This window comes from Melospiza melodia, chromosome 4, assembly GCF_035770615.1.
Source record: "Melospiza melodia melodia isolate bMelMel2 chromosome 4, bMelMel2.pri, whole genome shotgun sequence".
Classification (NCBI taxonomy): domain Eukaryota; kingdom Metazoa; phylum Chordata; class Aves; order Passeriformes; family Passerellidae; genus Melospiza; species Melospiza melodia.
The window spans coordinates 54,971,671-54,988,168 of NC_086197.1; the positions used below are offsets into that span (position 1 = coordinate 54,971,671).

The following is a 16,498-nucleotide window of genomic DNA, read 5'->3' on the forward strand; positions in this document are numbered from 1 at the left end:
CACACTGCCACTAAGTGATTTCTGCCCCATTAGGAGCAGCCTATTGAATCTCTCTGCATGGCATTACTTCCCCTACTGAGCCCATATATCCATCCCCTAAATTAGCACATCTTACTAAATGTATACAGGCAAGGCACAAACCTATAGCAGCAGGCCCATCTCCCCAGCAGATAATCTCATTATTACTCATGCCTTCTGTTTACACACCTAGTAACGTATGTTAGCTCTTTCTGCCACTCACTCGCTACAACCACCAACCTTCCCTCACATTTCTAACCACACCTACTGTTTCCCCTTCACCTCCCAGCCAGGGAATTTCAACTAAAATCTCCCCACACAGGTGTGCCTGGCATTTCTTGTTCCTGGATGTACATCTGTATTGTCACCCATATTAATGTGCATTTTGCTCAACTGTCGCAGTTTGCCTAAATGATCTAAACTTTTTTTTTATTTATGTCACAATTTATTCCTTCACTAGTATTTGTTCTGTCCACACTGTTACAGGCCTCTTGCATCTGTTTCCAGACTACACCAGGTTGAGCTCCACCAGAAATACTTTTCTGCTTTCTGTGATTACAACCAGCTCTTAATCCAATTAAGAAGTATTTCATTAAAGTCAAATATGCTTCTTGAAACCAAAACACACCATGCTACTAAGTTAAAGATGTTATAAAAGTCTGTTGCATCTAGACAAAACCCCTAGCAACCACATTTCACTTATCCAAATGACAGAATCACATTTGAGCAGACCTGTTTTCACAAACTGAAAACCTGATCAGTGTGATTATACTGCTATTCTTATACCACCTACATTCTTGATCAAATTTTCCATTGTTTTTTTCCTGGAACTGACAGCAGATGAGCCACTCTTTACTCACTCACCCTTTGTCAGCAATGATGCAAAACGTTATCACTCTTTTGCTCTTCTGAAGTCTCCCTGCTGTTCCCAGATTTATTAAAAACGACTCTCAGTCAGACTGCTAGAGACCTCATCAAATGACTTAAAATTCCCCTCCTGACTGCAGCCTCCCTTGCAAATTTTCTAAAGACATCTTATTTCTTTATTAGTTACCATTTTTCTCTACCAATTATATGCACCTTTTATTTTTAAACCCAATGTCCCTTCACAGCAAGAAACTAGCAACTGTCAAGAGAACTAAACTGAAGAACAGGGGAAAAAAGTAATTTTCAGGACCCTTTTTATAAGCACTAAGTAATTCCTGGGGTTTATGAATGTTTATACATACATATTAAGCACAAGATATCATCAGCCATAAAGTCCTTTTTTTCCCAATACAGCTTACTTTTTGGCAGGGAGGAGGGCAAAAAGGATTATTTCAGTTCACTCCTAAATACATTTTGGCTTAACTAAGTACTTGGAGTTCCCAATGCCATTTCATATATTTAGGAGATCACCTGTTTACATGTTCAAGTGTGTGAATCCTATATATAGATTAACAGATGTCCCAAGCACCAGTCCAAGGCTGTTGTACATGGAGCTCAGCCAAAGGTCTAGAATGACCAGAGAAATTCAAAGCTACTCTAGGACAGAATGAAGTGTAAGTCTTTCAGTCACTAATGGACAATGTTCTCTTTCCTTTATCCCTGTACTTAACCTGTAAATTAATTTTCAAATTAAGAATAAATGAGGTCATACAAAGAGCAGTGTATAACTGCTGGCTAGAAAATAAGTTCCAAACTGGTGCCCTTCTACTATATGCAATATTTTGTGGGATTTGTATCCTTGTCAGATTTTCCCACTCAAAGGTGGGCATAACTTATTTCACAAGTATGAAATGTTCCCAATTAAATTTTGAACAATGTTTTCATATCACTAGTGGACCATTCCAAGAATTAGTAAAACATTCCAGAGAAATCTGGGAGCAAAGACAGAGGAGCACTGCCAGCAGTTTAAGAAGGGTAGAGGAGAGCTGCACTGGTGGGAGATGTATTAAATGACAAATAATATTGTGATACAGCTACAACCAACAGAGTCACCCTATTAGTAAATACAGCTTGTTATGATTATTTTGTGTTCATCTTAGCACAAAACTTTCTCAGCAAGGAACCCCCAGGCATATTCCAGGACCAGCTACTCACAGCTGGTGGCAGCTCAGATTTAACAGTATATAATTAATATAAAGAGCTTGCACCCTTTTCAGGACAGCTCCAACTCTGGTGGTAGTTCAGGGGTGCATCAGTAGTAAGCAGAAGCAAGAACAAATATCTATGATGAGCTAAGTTGTTTTTTGCAGCTCATTACCTAAATCTGGAGCAGCTTGCCTGCCCTTCTATTTCTAAACCACACTGCATTTAGTAGTGTGACTAGAACTACTGCAGAAACTAGACTAGATGCTAGATGCAGATTCTGCATCTCAGCATTTCAACAGAGAAAAATAAAATTAAAATCTCTTTTCAAAGACTGTCTCACATACCAGGACAGGTTCGTGACAAGAAATTAATAAAATACCCTGTATTTCCTGTTTTTTAAAAAGCAGCAAGAAGAGGAGCACGGCTGTGAACTGCAGCTTGTGGTGAGACCTTGTGCACGTTATAGTGAACACAGACTCACTACCAAAGGGACTCTGTGCTCACATTTCTGCAAAACCTTTCCTGCCAGGAATCCCAAGTGATACTTAAGGTCACCCAACCAAGGTAATGATTAAGCACAGCCATATGGAGGATTACAACTGGGACAGCATGAGCAGCAGTGCAGATCAGGAAGGAAGGAAGGCTGCTGGAGCCAAAAGAAACCCTATAGAGGGACTGAAGGAGGCAGAACTCCCAGGAATTCGGGCTGGGATGCTCAAATGGGAAGTGCAAGACACAAACTGTGTATTAACAAGAAAGGCTGTATGCTCACAGACATGATTTATCAATTTTGTGAATTCATTGAAAGCAGTCTGCCTGATAAAAGAATTCATCCTTGCAACCCAATAAATAAAGCATGTAATTAGGTAGCAAAAGTACTGAAGAACAAGTGAAATTAGCCCAACTTCATTATCTAAGTCGAGGAAAGTGCAAGCATAAGTAAAGACAATAAAAAGCAATTTAATGCTCATTTATTTGTACATTGTTCAGCATCTCTGGAGAGCCCATTCTGAAAGCACTGAGTGGCTACAGCGTCCTCCTAACTCACAAGGAAGCACTAATACAGCACAAGCTGCAATAAGAACTTGCCACTTAGTTCAACACCTCTACCTTTCTGTAGTGTCAAAGGAATTTCAGGAGAATTTTCACAGGCCTAGCACTGAGCAGGTCTGACCAGGTTTACTTTTGAGGGTCAGAGACTGTGGACTAAGGAGATGTGCCTCTAGGCCACCATCTCGGCCCACACATGCTTTCCAATTTTTCAGTCCAGTTTGTGTAACACCATATGCAAGCAGCTTAATTATAATATGCAACAATAAAAGACAAATCTGACGACACAGAGTATTTGCTGACCAAAATTGGCACAGCTGTTTGTGCAGAACTGGGGCCTCTACCTCAAATATCACAGTGCCATGTAACCACTGCTCTGATGGATGAAGTCACCTTTCCACTTACCACTCAGCCAGCAGCCCTTCCTATTACACTAAGAAGAGAATTTTTTCCTACTTTCTGATTAAATAGTCACATTTGACCAGAAGCAAATGCCAAATTCAGCTTTTGAATATACAGCACACCAGCTGTTGTTTTCTGTGGAAGCTATATCCTACTGAATTCAGTCCCTTGGAGATGTGGCAAGAAAACCTTTTCCTCACACCAAAAAATGGTCTCTGAGCACTTTTCAGCTGTGCCAGCTTACAAAACAAATGTTGACTTGCATTAGATTTTTTCATGCTTCAACAGGAAGCCAGATTAGATTCACCACCAAGGGCAGCATCTGTAAAACTCCAGTTGCAACACCTCAACACCTTTCTGTGCAGAAGCAGCAGCCAAGGGCTGTTTGCGTACCAAATTACATGTAGCATCCACAAGAAGGTGTAAGAAAAAACAGCTGTGATAGTTTGTGATCAGTGAGTGCGAATACAATGGTCAAAATTAATTTTCAATCTTAAATTACTGAAGTAGATTACTTTTTCTGTTTTAGAGCTGCATTTTTCTGGTGCTGTTGACAACATACCCCGCACCACACAGAACGTGCTAGAATGGGGGTTACCAACAAAGAACAGCAAACTTTTGCGGCCTTTTTAAAGGCAATTTTCTGAGCCTAACAGCATTTTAATCCACTAAATCCATTTTATTCCCCACTGCTGATGGGGAATACATGCTGGCTTTGCATTTAAGCAGACTGTGCAGTTAACAGAGAAGCATTTAAGTGAAGCAGACTGTAAATGACACCCAAACTGCAGGGATTATATGACAGTTTGCTACCCTGGGAGGGGATGCCAAAAATTCATGCCCCTCTGTGGGGTGAAGGAGAAGCAGCAGACACACTGTTGATCCTCACAATTTGCAAGCATCCACTGTTGTTGGGAGCAGCAGCCATAAGGTTCTGTTCATCTCAATGCATTTTAAAGAATAGCTTGAAGCAAGTCTACACAAAGGGAAAATTAAGCAGAAGTTTATTCCTTTACTGTTTGAGACTATCTCACATTCCACTATGTCTTTTCTCTACTGAAGCAGCAAGGGCTGCTATTAAAATGCAGTCAGCTTCCTCTGCTCTTCCTTAGCAACCATGCTAGGGAGAAAATGGAGTTTGGAAGGGTAAAGAACAGAGAGAAAATTTGGTTTGGTCTCTTCAACTATTACAACAACCTTTCACACTAGAGGCAAAAGCCACTTATTTATATTCATGCTGTGGTCTTCCCTCTGTGAGAAGCAGGACTGGGACCACTCTCCCTGCACCTACAGAGGAGGTCTGTGAAGCAGATCCTGAACAGGAAGCAGAACTGGGATTAGGAGTAGTTCCATACTGCAGGTTCTGAGAGTGATGAAAGTGGATTTTTTTGCAGAAATCAGCACATCCAGCTGCAACATGCTGACATGGAAAGGTGTCTTGGACCAGTTTGGGGAACACTGCATCACAGGCAGTTCTTGTACAGAGGACTTGAACCTTTTTTCCTGACCACCTCTTATTTCTTATCCTCTTAGGAAGCTCTTAGGAAGCATTAAACATTTGTACAGATGAGAACTTGAGAATGATTCTGCCTGAGGTCGACCTAAACTCTCTATGAAGTGATTCTTAAAACACAGAAAAGTTTCTTCACCTCCAAAGCAACAACTTCCAAAATACATCACAGTGGATGTGCTAGCAATAATCCAAGGATGCAACGGAAGCCACATCACACCAGAGTTGGTCTTAACTATCCAGAACTTATAAAAGCCTTCAGGCTCTCAAATGCCCAGCAGCTTTAAAAAGCAGCTGAAAAGTACAGGAAAAAAAGAATGACTGGTCAATTAAGAACACTAAAAGACAAGGAAAAGAGAAAATGAACTGACTGTCACTCTCAGAACAAGAAGGACTTGTTTCTTGATAAAATCACACTCTTCAAAGCTTTTACAGGTCAAAATATTGGGTCATATAAAGTCATTAACATGGCATGCAGCTTACACATGCCTGTTGATGGTCTGGATGAGCAAATTCCAGAAGACTGGTTTTGGCTAAAAACAAAAAAAAAAAAAAACAACGCAGGTTCAGGGCAGTATTTCTTTATTGTTGGGAGGATGCCACTGGAAGAGAAATATGAAATGGGAAAAATGTAAAAAGATGTTTTCAAAGGATGATGGAATACTGTATTATATTTTAATGAGTCAATGTTATGAGGCATTAAGTAGTTCTCTTAGTGAAGACAAGTACAGATTCTTTGATACAGCTAATTTAGCAGAATCAAAAATCCCAACCTACAGAGGAAAGTGCTCCCTAAAGAATATGAAATCAGAAGCACACAGTCAAAAGTAAAAGGATCTATTTCCATTCTCATATTAGCACAAGGTGGCTGGCTCACACAGAGCACAGAATAACAAGCTACTTCAGCAGGCCATTTTTGAGGCTTAATATCAAATTTGATAAATGTAGACATCACATAAATGTTAATTTAAAACTGTACTTAGAAGATAAAACCAGCATTCACAGCAATTTTAATTTTGTTAGGACACAGCACTATAAATCAAACAAAATCAGTAGCACCATCCAACTACCAAGCCATAATATGATCTAAGATCCAGACAGGACAGAACAGATACTCCAAGGCTCAAGTCAGCATTGGCTTTGTGGCAAAATGTACAGATCCTAAAGGAAGAATCAGTTCATAGCCTGAGAAGTTTACTTGGTTACTTCTGAGATCTGGTCTCAATATTGCACAAAATTGAATGTGCTTATTTCACAGGAGCTACTCATGTATATGACTCCAAATAAATGCAAACTTGATTATTACCATGAAAGTTGTGCTGAATTTTGCTGGATTATTTTAATGTTTATTTAAAATTAAGACTAGCAGTTGCTCTGTACTTTACAGTATTTGCCTTTACCTTCTTCCTTCATGACTTAACTCCTGCCACTTCCATTACACATTTAAGATTTAGGGGAAGTTAATGCCATTTTATTCACTGCTACTTTTAATGCAATGCCAGTTTTGTCTTCTTTGATTCTAAAATTTTAAAACCAGACACGTTTGCTTCTATTAGTACAGAAGTGTTTCTACTGAACACACAGAGGCCCACTCTTAACCATAAAGTCTTGGTACACCTATAACCCATCTCAGCACTTGCTGAAACTGTTACAATACTACTTTAAGAAATTCAGCTGAAATACATGTAACATGGTATATTTAGTAAGATATGCAACATGTAAAAATGCACAACAAGCTTGTCAACAGGAAAAGTTGCTTTGCTTTCTGTGCAGGGTACTGATTCTTATAAAATCATTTTGTCTCAGTAGTACTGGCTAAGTGAAAACTAGGCATGTGAGTAACTAGGCACATATCCATATCCATGGAATCTGGCTACCATGCATGATCCAACAAGATGACCTGTAACAAAATACCTAGGTGGAAAGGTCTACCTAAAATTGACCCTGGTATCATAATACAGTAAATATTAACTGTAATCAGTACTTGTTGATGCCATCTGTATATCCATTGTTACTATTTAGAGCTGGAAGAGAATTCTTGAGGAGGGAAAAACACAGAGAATTTCCCACTTCCCTGGGTAAACTTGAGTCACAGTGTATAGTGATTTGTATTCTTCCATGAAACAATGAACAAGGAGGAACTAACATTGCCCTTAACCAGCTTGCAAAGAAAACTCTAGAAAGAAATTCTCCCAGATAATTTAATATGACATGGCAGATGGGGACAAATGAAGAAAAAAGAAGGAATGGGTAGATGTATCCTGACAATTAGATCTACAGCTGTCTACTAAGGTGACAGTACAAAAGGCGAGCTACACAAGGGAAACACAAGTTCAAATACTTTAATTTTTTTTTTCTTGGAAAGATAGGGGTATCTCTACCTAAAAGCAGAAAAAGCTTCAATAATTTCATTTTTCATAAAGATGATACATGAGAGTTGTTTATATTTTTTCCCAACAACTATATGGAATTTAAAAATCAAATGTTTTGAGGTATGTCAGAATCTGAACAATTTTTCATTGTATTTACAACTCTGAGTTCAAGGGATGTGTTTTTGTGGGTTTCTTGCAAGCAGAAAGAAAATCAAGCACTGAGACAGTGCCCAGACACATCCATAAAACACATGATTGATTAGATATGTTTATAACACTAAAACTGATGAGCAAATCTTTCCATGCCCCTTGCAGCAAAGGAGACATGGTCAAATACCTTTCCTTCAAAATTCGCCTCCCATACTTGAATTTCTACTCCAGCAGAGTGCTCCAGTGCACAAACAGCCTCACAGATCAAGGTCACAAACTTCCTCAGACATTTCTGAGAGACTGGGTTTGGCCCAGTGATTCAGCCTTCCTTCTGCCACAGGGCACCCTCTACAGATAGAGGCTGAAAGTTCCCTTCACAGGAATCATCTAATGGTCAAGACACCACAGAAAGTCTGTGGCAAAATTTCTGCTGGGACACCTCGACATATGAGCTGTGTTTTGGGGTTTTCCACTAAAACATGGAATGATTCTGTATTTCCAAGACCATTTTGGATTTTGAACCACCTAAAGATCTTTGGTTTACTGAAACCAAATGCAAATGAGAGCCAATGTGTTTTACCACAAGTGGTAGAAAAAATTACTTAGAAGTTTATAAATTTAAATATAAAACCAGCAGTTCTTAAAAGTAATAATTAACTAGTTATAGAGGGAACTCAGAAAGCTGGGCCTTATAATTTTACATCAGCTAGCTTGAGCATCTCTCTGCTTCAGCTGGTTCACTGTGCTGACAGTTACTTCATGGGACATGAAACAAAAGTGGTTTTGTCCAAGGTGCCTATTACATGCACAAGGAAGACTCAGAGCATTCCCTATCTAGTCAGCATTCCTTTCACCAGCTTCTATCCAAGCCCCAGCATTCTCTCTTAGCAAGAATTTCAGGTGGATACTACAAGGAATCACCGTATTTCTTTAACTCATGGTAGTTAAAAACATCTTTGCTGTTTTCTCAAAGACTGCAAAGAACACTGGCCACAGTCATGGCATGTGAGGCTCAAATAAAGATCCTGGCCTCTGCACTCCAACAGTCTGACACCTTCTTTATTGTTTAAGTACAAATTCTATTAGAATTCTGATGCTACTTGTGAAAAAGGTTGCAAGATTCAGCTGTGCCCATCATATCATTCTACATTAGAAATCAGTTCCTCTACAGGAGCCCAGCGTGGAAGCTGAGCCCCAGAATTTGCATTACACATAAAAAGCACATCAAAGTCCCTCAGAATCTTTTCACTGATGATACAATCTATCTACAGTTTTTTACCTCCGTTCTCAATGGATATCTTCTTTCTTTCAAAAAAACTTTGGACTACACATCTCCAGGACTGACAATTGTGGTTTTTGTCATGAGGGAAGATCCATAGCACTGAACAATTTGAGCTATGAGGCTTAATGTGCTATCATAGCTATAAATATTTAAATAATATAATTCTGTGTAACAGATCAATCAGCAAACCAAAAAAACCCAGCAGTCCAGAATGGCCTGCGTGACCACTGACTTCAGACTGGTGGACAAATTCTGCAGATGTTTAAAATGTTACTGCTGGCTCAGTCCCCTGCTGAAGGGCACAGAGGGGACTGCCAGCAGCAGCAGATCACACACACTTCAAGATTCTCTCCAGCTGGTAATGGAGGTGGGCTTTCACTCACATCCTGCACAAAAGCAGGGGAAGGGCAGCCACGTTTCCCTTCTGCAGCTCCCTCCAGCACTGAGGCAGGGAGGTGGCTGCAGGGGACAGCGTTTGCAGCTGTAGTTAAGATTCACTGTCACATGTCAGTCCTGAAGATACAATCCTCTGCATTGCCTGCAGCCAATGTGACAGATATTATTAGCAGCAGTAAAAGAGTCTCAGAGAGACACAAAGGTACGGTTAGTTTAGCATCTACTTCTAAAATGTCTTCTTCTTCTGAAAAGGGAGAATTTCCCATCAGAGTGTGAAAAAGGGCTGCAAGCAGCCTCAGAAGGACCTTCACACCTAAGTGTAACACAGAAAGAGGCATGAATGCTTAGGAAGGGTGCAAGTGACTAAAAAGAACATCCCCCAAAATAAGAAGCAGAACACACAACAGTTTGCAGGGACAGGTTACATGTTGCTTGCAATACTGATCAGATCATGCAACGGGAGCTTCTGGCTGCCAGCAGTGCAGTGAGATTTGCAGAGGTGAGGAACCAAAGATCATTCCTACTGCCACATTCCACTCCTACAAAAACACAGCTGTAGTCTCCATGCACTTACTGCTGGAGAGACATGGAGCAGCAGGAAGCCACAGAAACTCCACATAGACAATGTCAAAACTTCACTCTGGGTCATGGAAGGATCTCTTCCTTCCATCACCCAGATAGCATCACTCAGCTCTGTCCCCAGCAACCCAGCTGGGCAGCACAATGTTTGTGCCTGACAAGTGTTTCAGTGAGGAAGGTTACCAAAAAGATGTTAAATGTGTCAGCTGGTACAGCAGTTGTTATGGGAAATACCCTCAGAATGGTGACAGGCCTTTGAGCTGCCTCTGGGGACAGAGACCACAGAACAAGGTCTTTATAAGTATGATTGCAACAGATGATTCCTGTCCCTGTGATGGAGAAAAGTCCATCATAGGCACTTCCACTCAAAACTCTCAAAAAGCTATATTTTTACAAAAGTTTTTCTCTACAGCTGTTTATTTCTGAAAGCCAGTTTTAAAATAAGCTTGTCAAGAAAGCACCAATTTTCACAGTCAATTTTGCTAAGAATATGTCCCAAAGCAATATATCCTCTTTGTTATCATCAACTTCTTTCACATTTCTTGTTAGCTGCATCAGGCCAATATCACTTTAGATGGCAAAACTGCAGGCTAGAAAGTTCAAACCTTTGTTCACTTGAAAGAATGATTATATTGCTGATTATATTATTTGCACAATGAACTCTGACAGAAGATCACCTGCACATTTCTTCTACCCATATCATCTCTCCTGAATACACTGATGAGCAAAAAAATTTTGCAGTTCTTCTCAGCAACCACCATATTTCAGCAACTGCAGGTCTGCTCTTAGTTTGGAGAGTTACCAGGTTTCTAAATATTACATAGTGCCAGGGAAAAACAGTGTATCTACTTTACTATCCCAAGTAAAAGAAAGAAACTATGAATTCTGCTCCATGTTAATGCCTTTGGGCAGATGATGCATCCTGCAAGGAGGAGGAGCCTCCTGCAAGAAGAAGCAGCACAATTTGCCCCACAGGCTCACTACACGTTTTAATTGGATAAGCCTAAGCCACATCAAGAGTCGTATCCATTTTCTACATAGGTTGCAGAGGTTCTTGCCAAAAAATGTGCTGCTTCTACATTTTGGATTAAAATTTATTGATGCAGCAGGTGACAAAATCAGTAATTCAATGCTCAGAAAAGACAGGAGATATGGGAGTTGGGGCACGAAATGAAAGATCTGAGCGGGCACTTATTTTTGGTGTAGATGTTCACTAAGTTGTTGATCAATGACTTGCAGGTGTGACCGCACGATGAAAAATCAGAGGTGACCACTGACAGATCTTGTGGATGGTAAAATTACCAAGATAAGATTTACACAGGCAGCCTGAGATGGATCAAAAAGCAGAAGGAAAACCACTCCTGTCACTGACCCTCATCTTCGCGCAAGGACTCCTAAGTTTTTTTCTGGATGCAAAGAAAGCAGTTTGAGTTTCAATATCATGGTTCCATTTTCAAAAAAAGCAGCTGCTTTTCAACATCTCCCAAGAAATCTAAGCATCAGTCATTTGCTGTTTAAAAGTATAAATAGAGATGTTTTCTTGAAAAAAGAAACAACAGATAATTATGAAAAAAAATCAAAAATCTGAAAGCCACTCAAGTGTTTTCAAGCTTTATTAATATGTGTTCCAGTTGCTGGGATTATCAGTACCTCAGCATCACTGCCACTGAATGTGAAGCTCAGTTCCACTGTGAAGAAAATTCAGTTGACAGGGCAGGAAAGTACTTACTGGAAATTTTACTTGGTATCATTACCAGTTCAAAGCATTGCCTGCATAAATGCTACTGACAGCTGTACTCATCACACCACACCCAGTTTCTACTCTTTTTTGTTTTCTGCATGTGTTGAGTCCTTCCATCTCCTTACTCTTGCAGGTCCAAGTCTGCAACTCTTTCCTTTTAGTATTACTTTGCACTGCAGAAAGCACTGTAACAGCCATTTTTGACAAATTAAGTAGATCACAGTGTGGTAAACAAGTTAGCCTCTGTCCCTCTCCTCCTCCTCTTCCCATTCCCAGCATGAAAATAGCTAGGGCTAAAGCAACAGCTGGGGATCATTACACTGACAGGAATAGTTTAGTAAACTGCAAGAGGGGAAAACATGTCATATCCAAAAAAATCAAAAACACATTAGAGCATCAGGACTGAAAAAACATGTGAATTCAGCTCCAGGGATAATGCTATGACTCTTCTTTCACTGATAACAACTGACTTACAAAAACCCTGGTCATTCAGTGTTAACCCTTTCCCCAAGCTTCCCATTCATGTCACAGAGTTAATAAATACCCTGAGACACCTCTAGTCCTCACAGCCAAGTGAAGCACACTGCCTGTTAAACAAAAATAAATTTAAATTGAGTCAACTTCAAGCCACTTCACATAAATATATCATTATCTTACCTTCACTGCACCTCTTACATTTAAGCATAGTCACAGGCTGTGGCTGCAGCAAGAGGATACAGGGAGTCTGGTGTGCCTCTGGATCTGCCATAAGAAGTGCCAGAGCAGATCAGCTCCCCATACATTCAACACATTTTCTGTGTTTTGATGTGTCAGAGCACTATTTGCATAAATAATTCCAAACAGTGGGATGCATTAGGCCATAATTCAGAAAGGCATCTGTGTGTTTTGTGACTGGTTTCTGACACTGCTTATCCATGAATCTGCTTTGCTCACACACATCCCCACAGCAACTTCAGGTCCACTCTGAAGCAGGAAGACACAGATCACCCTTTACAGAAAAATGTCACCCTGCATTCCTGTGAGATGCCTTGGGTGCAGGGGCTGCCCTCTTGCTGGGGATTTCCTTGGGACTGAGAGCTTCCAAGTCTACTCATGCAGGTTTCCTCAGCCCTCCTGCATGAGGTGGGGCCAGGGCCAGCTGGACCTTCAGGTGCTGCAGGTGTAATGATAACAAAGTCTAGATTACTCCTGAAGAAAGTTAAATGCTAACAAGCACTTGCACGACTCTTGATCTCTTCAAAGTACTGAACAGATATTAATAGTTTAATCAAAGGCTAAGCTAACTCAAATTACCTCCCATTTGCTGTGGACCAAGAATGTGCACACAGTTCGTGCAGATCAGATGGCATGCAGGAACTTGTTCCTGTGTCTGGGCCCTGAGATACAAATCTTGGAAAAAGACAGGTGAGTTTCAGTGTCAGGCCCCGAGTCACACTGAATGTTTGTGAAGGGAGGACTTGCCAAAAAAAAGAAAAAAAAAAGAAAGGAAAAAAAAAAGAAGAAAAAAAAAGTGTTTAGTTTAAGAGCATGTAGCACAGAGGTACAGAGATGTAGTACAGAAGTGGAAAAGCTGGAATTTAGTTTTGGAAGTACTTAATTCTAAGCTAAACTCATGTGAATACTAACTGGGTTTTGAGTAGCTTTTTGCAATTCCCTCTTCACATCTCTCATGAGGGGCTACCACACTGTTGTGTTAACTGATCCAGGAACTGCAAACTGGGCTCTAGTATTTGAAGACTAAATCACTCCAAGGCATTCTTGAATAGAAAACATGTTTATGGATTCCTGAATTCTAGGAATTTTGCAAATAACTGCCCTAACACATACTTTGAAAAATACAAGCTTAAGTTCTTTGACTTCTGCATGTCAAATCCATTTCTGTGTAGAAAGGATCACCAGTTCCCAAACTTCAATGTCAAGTCTTAATTAAAAAAAAAAAGAAATAAATCAGATTTAGGAGACATCTGTTTTCCAGAAATCAGGAAGCAAGACGTAGTCTATTCCAGATAGCTGCTTCTCATGAGAATCATTAAGAGAATAGATGAGCATTGTCACTGTTGGTATAGACAGCCCCTATTTGTCCAGTTTTACTGAGAGTCAGGCAGAGAAATGGATGCTTTTTCTGTCTTGGTGACAATGAAACTAAGCTGCCCCATTTTTAGGGAGACCAAAAACTAAAGCACAACAGTCATCAGTCTCAGCTCAATGCTAATTCTGGACTTCCATAAGGGTTTACACATGGATGCATCTGTTCCTCTGCTGCCATAAGAATTGGCTCTGCAAAATACAGTGCATGCTACAGAATAAATACAACAGGCATCCCAAGACTGCAGGAGACTTGAATGGAGCAGCAGCAAACCTAAAGTGTTATTATTTTCTTCATCTGACAGGAAAGAAGTTGGCATCTATTTCTCTTTCCTAACCTTCATTTGGTAGCTGGTGGAAAGCAGCTTTCCTTATCACATGTGCCATTAGAGCATCATGAATCAGCCATGGGGTAGGCTGATGGTTTTGCAGAGCCAATAAAGCTTTTCCAATAACCAGAATTATACAAGATTTCAATGGCCTTAATTCACTTCAACTTGAGACAGCAACAAACCTTTTTATATTGATTAAAGTAAGACAGTATTGCTTTTTCCTTGTTATCCCACTGTATTTCCTTGTTATCCCACAGCTTGTGATACTTAGTGGCTGGATGAAAGATGTATCCTGGTACATCCAAATGCACAGTGCTCACCTTCTGTGAAGACCAGTGCTTGCAAATAGAGGACAGATGCAAGTAATGGCTTTTTTTAAATTTTGGGTTGTTTTTTTCCTCTGAAGATTGATGTGCTGCAGCTCTATGTCTCCAAAGCAGATAAAGAAATCTGGGAACATTGCCTATACTAATGGATTTATAACTCCTGAACTTGAATTTGAGGACTTGGACTTCAGTTTTCTTTTCCTTCTCCACAGTACTTCAACAAAGAATATTCCAATGAAAACATGCAACAAAAAGAGTAATATTTTTAAAAATTAACAACAAGCTAGCTCTTGATAGATGTTAAATCGGCTTGGTAGGGGGAGTGACACAATTGAGGGCAGAAATGTAACAGGTTTGTCTGGCAGCTCCAGCAGGCCTAGACTACATACCAGAGAAAAACCCTCTAAATGCAACTGCTAAAATCCTCTTCCACACACTGGCCATCTTTGTACAACAAACATGGCCTTATTCTATCTGGATTATTGTCCTCAACACCTACCCCTCCTTTATCTTGCTTTGCTGTGCAAAATGTCAGAAAGTTATTTTCCCCTCCTTTCAGATGACATTACTCGCTCTTAAAACCTTATTCTGAGGCCACAGTACTCCAGATCTTTGTTTCCTTCTGCAAATTCCTACTAAAATTTCACTTGTAGATAGACAGATCCAGTATTTCTGATAAAATATAAACCTTGCTGCTTGCCATTGGCTTTTTGTGATGCTCTGCCATTCTTCTCCATAATCTTCTCCCAGTTCCTGTTTGTTGATATTTATAATGCTGTGCACTATGAATGGATCACTGCCTGTTTTCATCTTCTCAATCTTTTTCGATCCCTCCAGATCCTCTTCTTTCCTTTTAGATATCACTCCCTGGAATCTGACCTCTCTCTGTCTACGTAGTATCTCAGAATTGTTAAATCCTCATTAAAAAAATCACACATATTTGCAAAATACCATCAACTAAAACAAAATCACATTTAGATATATATACAACACTTCTTGCACACTCTCAAAACAAGAACACAAAGACACTTAAAACATGGAACTCTTATCTTCTTCAAGGCACAGTTGCCACTCCAGAACAAGCCTTTACACCCTAAAGGAAACAGCCTTAAAACCTTGCTCACAAGAGGCCTACAGACATAGGGGAGAAGAAGAAATTTTAAGTTTGAAAGCAAAACTTCCAAATGCAATTGTCTCAAGATCCCAGCACTGCAAGTCACTTCATACAAAGCTCCAGGTTTGTCAAGTGACATGCTTAATGCCCTCAGGGACAAAAGGTCACAAGAGTCAGTGGGAAACCCAAAATCTGGACTACTGCCCAGAAAGCAAAAACCAGGCAATATGCAAGAGTGGAAAAAAACCCACAAAAACACACACAAAAAGAAAAAAAATCAAAATGAAACCCCCACAAATGAATTATACAGGGATTTAAGAGCGCAGAGCCTGCTAACCTTCTCGTAAGCTGTGGTATGAATCCTGATACGTGCTTGAACAGCTCTTGCCTTGCTTTGACACAGTCTCTGCGAGCGGCACAATCCCCACATAGGCAGGCTGCAGTGTCTTGGCTTTATCCAACATGTTAGAGGAAATCCCTGGACCTGAAGGCGGATTCTGTATCACAGGAGGCGTCCAGGCAAGTGGAAGGGGTGCTTAATCCTCACAAGAGACCCAACTGCAATCCCTCTCTACCAGGTTTCGGTCACTGCACCAAGCGGTAGAGCAGAAAAAAAATCAGTTTACTGCTTGATTCCAAGGCTGGGCTTGCATCAGAACAGAGAGGTTCTGTAGGCACAGACAAAGCCTGACAGCCAACATCTAAAGATTAAAACCGGCAAGGCTCTTGGCAAAATTTTTCCTCCTATGATCTCAAAGCTGAAACAGAAACTTCAGTGTTTCAGCAAGCAGCTCTAAGCATTCGGGCACCCAGTATGCAGAGCACTGCTTATCAACAGATGCGTGGACTTCTTTGTGGGGCCACTTGCAGTAACAGCCAACCTCATTCACCCAAAATAGTGAACAGTTGGTTTCTCTACTCACACTGCAGACACCTGCCAGACAGGCAATGTCATGTGATAGAGCTGAGCCCTCTCTCCCCCTGCATCTCCCGACTGTAAGCACGCTGTGCACACAGCCAGGAGAATACCCCTGCTCTGAGAGCACAAGCTTTTTCTCCCTTCCTGCT

General features: G+C 40.4%; 1 protein-coding gene across 1 annotated transcript in view; it reads right to left on the bottom strand.

The window, feature by feature from the left end:
* The window catches only part of MRTFA (myocardin related transcription factor A), a 48,774-nt gene extending 32,493 nt beyond the window's left edge, over positions 1-16,281 (bottom strand). The window contains exon 1 of the mRNA XM_063154593.1: positions 15,768-16,281. Coding sequence (XP_063010663.1) covers positions 15,768-15,894 — 127 coding nt within the window. The 5' untranslated portion in view covers positions 15,895-16,281. The remainder of the gene's footprint in view (positions 1-15,767) is intronic.
* Positions 16,282-16,498: the final 217 nt, after the last annotated feature.